The following is a 6529-nucleotide window of genomic DNA, read 5'->3' on the forward strand; positions in this document are numbered from 1 at the left end:
ACAAAGTCATGCCACCTGCAATACAGTTTTGTTTCATTCTTTTCCAATCTGGATGGCTTTTATTTCATTTTCTTGCTAATTCTCCTGGTTAAAACCTCCAGTAAAATGTTGAATAGAAGCTGTAAGAGTGGAAACTCTTTTTCCTGATCCTAGGGAGAAAGCCTTCAATCTTTTACCATTAAGTATTGTGTTAGTTTGGTATTTTTCATTATATGCCCATTATCTGGTTGAGAAAGTTCCCTTTTATTGTTGGTTTAAGTGTTTTTGTTTTAACATAATGGAGTGCTGAATTTTGTCAAATTTTTGTATCTACTGAGGTATCATGGATTTGTCTTTTATTGATATGGTGTGTTATGTTATATACATGTCATATATATATATATATATATATATATATATATATATATATATATGAAACCAACTTTGCATTGCTGGCATAAATTCTACTTGGTTATGATGTGTAATCTTTCTGTATATTGATGGATTCAATTTGCTAGTATTTTGTTGATTTTTATGTCTATATTCATAAGAGAAACGGGTCTGTAGTTTTCTCATGACATCTTTGTCTGGTGTTGGTATCAGGGTAATATTGGATTCAGAAAGATTAAGAAGTGTTTTCTCCTATTAAGTTTTTTGGAAGACTGTAAAGAATTGGTATTAATTCTTCTTTAAATGTTTGCTGGAATTCACCAGTGAAGCCATCTGGACCTGGGCATTTTCTTTTTAGATAGTTTTTTGATTACTATCCAATTAATAGTTCTATTCAGATTTTTGATTTCTTCTTGTGTCAGCTTGAGTAGTTTCCATCTGTTTCATCTGAAGAATCTAACTTGTTGGCTTACAGTTGGTCATGCCCTTATAGTCTTTATTTCTGCAAGATCAGTAATGTTTCCTCTTTCATTCCTGATTTTAATAATTTGAGTCTTCTCACTGTTTTGTTTGTTCAGTCTAGTGCAAAAATTAATTTTGTTGATATTTTCAAAAAACCAGATTTTGGTTCTATTAATTTTTTCTGTTGGTTTTCTATTCTTTATTACTTTCCACTGTAATCTAATCTTTCATTTTTCTTCCTTTGGGTTCAGTTTGTTCTTTTTTTAAAAAAAATTGTAACCATTTAAAACATCAAAGTATAGTTAATTTACAATGTCGTGTTAGTTTCAGGTGTCCAGCAAAGAGAATCAGTAATACATACATACGTATATATGTATGTACGTATATACATATAGATGCTTCTTCAGTTTTTCGCAAGGTTAGGGATTCCAAAGTGTGCACAAGAACAGCTGAGTATTTAATTGAGCAGATTTGGAGGCAGATGTACATGGTGAACTCAGAAAGAAATCAGGAGATGAGATGCCACAGTCCTGGGCTTTGATCTGATCTGTTTGCCAGTAGACATTAGCTGCACATACCCATTTCCTTCCATGGCTAATTATATTTAATTTTTACTGGTCTCTGAAAATGACTTTGAGCAATGCCTTTTATTACTGTCCCTTGGTTACTCTAAGATCAGAAAAGTGAAAGTCAGCACAATGTTGCCTGGAGAAAATGGGTTCCATGCTTCACATTACCGTATTACGTGCCTACTTTGTTTTAAAAATGTTGGCTGTTTCTTGATTCTCTACTTTTTTGCATGTCATATGCCCTTTCTTACCAAAGAAGGAATAGGATGAAAGATGTTTGATAATCTATATGTCAGGAAAGGGGTGATGTTTGTGATGAAGGGAAACCCCATTCTACTCCATTTTAATGATCATTAATAGTGGTTTATGTTACTATCTTAGTAACACTTGACTTCTTATAATTCTTAAAAATAGAGCACCCATAATCATTTTAAATTTGATTAATAAAAGGACCCTCCAAGCTTCTTAGTTAACTGTCAACTCCTACTGCTAAATGAGAGTCCACACCATGGCCTGAGTAGTGCCCAGGCCCCTGTGGCCAGCTCTCTGTCCAGCAACCTGTGGGACAGCAGCCTGTGGGACAGAGATACTGCAGTTTACATCCCTGCCTCACCTCTCACTGGCTGTGTGAAGTCGGGGACATTACATTCCCCTATTCCTTCTGTGTTTCCTCATTTCACAACAGGAATAATGACACCAGTTCTGCAGGCTGGTGAGGATTTCATGAGTTAATAGAAACACTGAGTAAAAATTGCATTCTCCTCGCCTTTAACCCGCTCCTTGTACTTTTAAAAAATTACATATTATGACCAGTGTATTGAGTATTAACAGTACTTCAGGTTAAATAGTAAAGCTCTGCTGTGATTGTGATTGTGTGTGTGTGTGTTGGGGCTTGGTTAATTTCCATCTCCCCATTACCTTTCCTGGATTCTGCTTCCCTTGGGCTGACTTGGCATCTTTTCCCTGGGCACAGGGTGATGTGAGAGCAAAGCTGCTCAGAACCATGGTCCAATAAGGAGGAATAGACTGGCTCAAGTTATCCACTCAGTAGATCAACAGCCCTATTGAAAACTGGAGATTAGCTATAATGATTGGATTTAGAATTACAGAATTATAAAATGAAATTTGAATTTTTCTTGTGTTGGGAAAGTGAAAGCAAACTGTACCATTTCAATTTTGTTTTAAGCTATCAAGAGAGGGTAAAGCAACCTTTTCGTAGATTTTTCTTTTACTAATTCTCTCAAACATCTGGTTCCTTTGCTAGGTGCTTCCTAGTTGATCGTTGGAGCCCTCAAGCAACATGCCAGAGCAGAGCAACGATTACCGGGTGGCCGTGTTCGGCGCAGGTGGTGTTGGCAAGAGCTCTCTGGTCTTGCGGTTTGTGAAAGGTACATTCCGGGAGAGCTACATCCCCACTGTGGAAGACACCTACCGGCAGGTCATCAGCTGTGACAAGAGCATCTGCACCCTGCAGATCACGGACACCACGGGCAGCCACCAGTTCCCTGCCATGCAGCGGCTGTCCATCTCCAAAGGGCATGCCTTCATTCTGGTCTACTCCATCACCAGCCGGCAGTCCTTGGAGGAGCTCAAACCCATCTATGAACAAATCTGTGAGATCAAAGGGGACGTGGAGAGCATCCCCATCATGCTGGTGGGGAACAAGTGTGACGAGAGCCCGAACCGCGAGGTGGAAAGCAGCGAGGCCGAGGCGCTGGCCCGCAAGTGGAAGTGCGCCTTCATGGAGACCTCGGCTAAGCTCAACCACAACGTGAAGGAGCTCTTCCAGGAGCTGCTCAACCTGGAGAAGCGCAGGACCGTGAGCCTCCAGATCGACGGGAAAAAGAGCAAGCAGCAGAAGAGGAAAGAAAAGCTCAAGGGCAAGTGCGTGATCATGTGAACTCCCTCCCGTGGGAGCAGCAATTGTGTGTCTCCCTCTCCTCCCCTCCCCCTCCACGTGAAACCCACAGTCGTCAGGGTAGCATGTCAGATGCCCACGTGTTAAATATTGCATTTTGACCGAGATGTGCGCTGTTGTCCTCAGAGGGCATTTTACACCACCACCAATAAGCACCCCCTCTCCAGAATCAGGGAATCTGACAAATGCTTAAAATGAAAACTAACATGCTCAGCATCGCAGGGAACCAAGTGGGGTGCCAGCCATTTCTGGAGGCATCGTTCGCCATCAGGAGGCGTGAGGGCTTGTGCCCTCGGAAGCAGCGTGTGCCGATAGGGGGAAGTACCATCTGCATGCATGTGAGAGCATGTTAACCCAGAGCTGCAGGCACCACCCCCAGACCAGGCATCCCCTCTGCTCAGAAGCCAGTGACAACCCTTGGGGAGGGGAGGGGTGGGAGGAGGTGAGAAGACCAAGCCAAAGTTGTTCGGTTCCATGGTTCTTTTACTGAATTAAAAATAACACAGCCTCTCTACCCGCCAGAGGATGTTCACTGTCAGTTCCCAGCTGACCTGTGAGCCTTGCCACTCTGAGGGGAGGTCCTCACCTCACTAAGTCTAGTTATTAGCAGGTATCGTTTTAGCCTTTTAGGGTATTTCTTTTCACATAAAATGATGAATTCACTAAGAGTGTGCCACTCTGTCAGAAATTCTTCAATTTCCGTTTAAAATGTTTGTGTAAGGATATTGTGACGTTACTAAAACATTGCAATAACGCTCCTGTGTGTTATATTTTGAGAGTTTGAGAAATGTGAAGTTTCCTTCCTTTGACCCATGAGGGGTATAACTCTTCCAGCCCTCAGATTTTAAATAAAAGCAATTAAAGTAGCTATTTTTTAGACATTTTTGTCCTCCAACATGATTTTCTTCTTTTCAATAACTCGATCTGTGTCCAACTGGGTAACAGCCAGCAAAGGCCATCCGAAGACCAAAAGCACATCCATTTTCTAACAGACATGGACATGTCTGTGCCATACTTTGCATCTTAATGAAATACGTTGAAACAAAGGTTGTTCACTGTGTTTTTGATGATTATCTATAACGAGTATATTCCTGGGAAATGCATTCAAGTAATAGATTATCGTGCATGTTCCATTAGAAATGTCTTCTAAGAGCTGTTCAATGCAGGGTTCACTCTGGAAATGATTATTTTTTCCTCCTAATGATCTCGTGTACATCCTCAATCCTTCAAACCAAATTACGGCCACTGCTGGTTCCAGCATGCTGGGTGGAAATGGGTCCGGCAGGCTCTGTCACAGGCCGGGCATAGCCCACTCAGCTTATTCTTCTGCCATCCTCAAGGCTGCTTTGGGTCTGCTTCCTGAAAGTTCCCACTGACAGGGCCTGTAAGTTCTCTTGTTTGTTCCAGCCTGCATCCCACTCTGGCCTCCTCTGGAATTTTCCCTTTCAGCACACCTTCCTGTCGCCTGCCTGGCAGGCAGAGAGAGTGATGTCCTCAGGGTCATGTAAGGGGAGCTTCTCGGCTGCTGGGCAGCAGCGCCCAGCTGGGGCAGGATGGTCAAGTTTGGACGTTTGCACATACCCTTCTCTCCTGCACTTGTTGTGTCTTTCCTGTGCCTCCTGCTGCAGCAACTATTGTGCAGTTCTGTGCTCTCAACAGATCCTAAATTAACCTTTTTCTGGTTAAATTTTCTTGCCTTCATCTCATCCCCTCTCCTCTGCTAATAACTCATCCTTGTGATGTATTTAGTGTGTGGGAGGTACTTTGAGAACCATTGGCTCCATGGTCAGCCCACCTCTCTGGCCTCCTAGAACAGAACTTGGGCAGGGAGGGTAGAGAAGTGGCCTGGGTGCCACCAAATCCCTCTCCAAGTCCCAATGGACACACCTTCTGATGGGCTCCTTCTGTTCCAAGTGGCTGTTCCACAGCCTTCACAGTGAGATCTCATTGGTGTGTTTTCTAGAACATTTGCTTTTCAACTTGTCCCTACCATTTTTTTTTCTATTTCCATTCTCAGAGAGATGTCATCCATTTGTAATCTGGATATGGGTTAAGTGGAAGAAGAAACAGGACTTCATGGCCAAAATGAACTTTAGAGATCTTGGGTGGGTTACACTAATGGTAAAATGTGATGCCTGCCACAGGCTGTAATGCCCATAGGGCTCCCAGTATGTGGGCTCCCTGTCAGTGCCCCATTCTTCCTAATCCAAGTTAGAAATTTATTTAGCCCTCTCAAGGCGGTGTCTACATTTTTAAGTATTTACAGCTTGATCAATATGAGAAGCTTGTAATTATTGAAAATCTGATCTCATTCAGGACACATTTTCTTCCTTTGTGTTTTGCCTGTGAGGTTATTGGAAGGCCACTGATGCTTCAATCATGGGTCTTTATTCTGAGATCATTTTTTATGAACTGCACTGAGGATATAGATGATTATCTCAAAATAATATTTTCAGAGCTCCCCAGTGGACATTCAGGGCTCGAGGAGTTAGTCCCACTGAACCAGATGTTTTTAGCATTTATGTGGGCCAGTCCCCGAATAAGTAGTTGTGGTTCTTGAGGACACGTCCTGCATTGCATATGGACACAGAAGATTTTGACCTTGCCACAGTAAGTTACAAAACTCAAAATATTGCTTTGAAGATGGCACTCCGGGAATAAGCTTGGGGCTCCATGGGTCCCGTTCTGTCCCTGACAATCCCTCTTCCATCTGGTGATAAGCCATGGGCGTGCCCTGGGCATGCATGCAATACAGCAAGACCAACACAAGAGCAATATTGAATTGTTCATTAGATCTAAAATTATATGTATATAAAATATATATAATTTATCTTCCTGCATTTTGAAGTATAAAGTAGTACATTGTACATATCTGTAAGCTAGTATATTTGTTTCACCATTTGTAATATTTAAGAAATGCTCTCTTTATAGAACAGAAGTATTAAATATCCCAGAAAAATGCTCTGTGATACTTAATTTTTTTTTTTCAAAATCTGTAATGTGTTGCTCCTACATAAGCTCTCTGGAAATATCCATAGCTAATGGGACACATGTAAACCCTCAAAGATACATCCTGGAATTCAGTGCCCCACAAAGACAGTGTGTGGACAGAACATTTACAGAGCATGACTTTTATACATGTGGGATAGCAATGTGTATATTTATATTTAAGGTGTATTTACTGTTACAATTCCATTATCTATTTTATTTA

The 6529-nt window shown here is 41.7% G+C and overlaps 1 protein-coding gene across 1 annotated transcript; it reads left to right on the forward strand.

The window, feature by feature from the left end:
- The first annotated feature begins 2700 nt into the window (after positions 1-2700).
- On the forward strand, positions 2701-3300 carry DIRAS2 (DIRAS family GTPase 2). The gene has a single exon (XM_068553456.1). The coding sequence runs from the start codon at positions 2701-2703 to the stop codon at positions 3298-3300; it is 600 nt and encodes a 199-aa protein (XP_068409557.1).
- Positions 3301-6529: the final 3229 nt, after the last annotated feature.

This window comes from Eschrichtius robustus, chromosome 10, assembly GCF_028021215.1.
Source record: "Eschrichtius robustus isolate mEscRob2 chromosome 10, mEscRob2.pri, whole genome shotgun sequence".
Classification (NCBI taxonomy): Eukaryota; Metazoa; Chordata; class Mammalia; order Artiodactyla; family Eschrichtiidae; genus Eschrichtius; species Eschrichtius robustus.

Coding starts and splice junctions, on each gene's coding strand:
- DIRAS2 (XM_068553456.1), top strand. CDS start 2,701: ATGCCAGAGCAGAGCAACGATTACCGGGTGGCCGTGTTCGGCGCAGGT.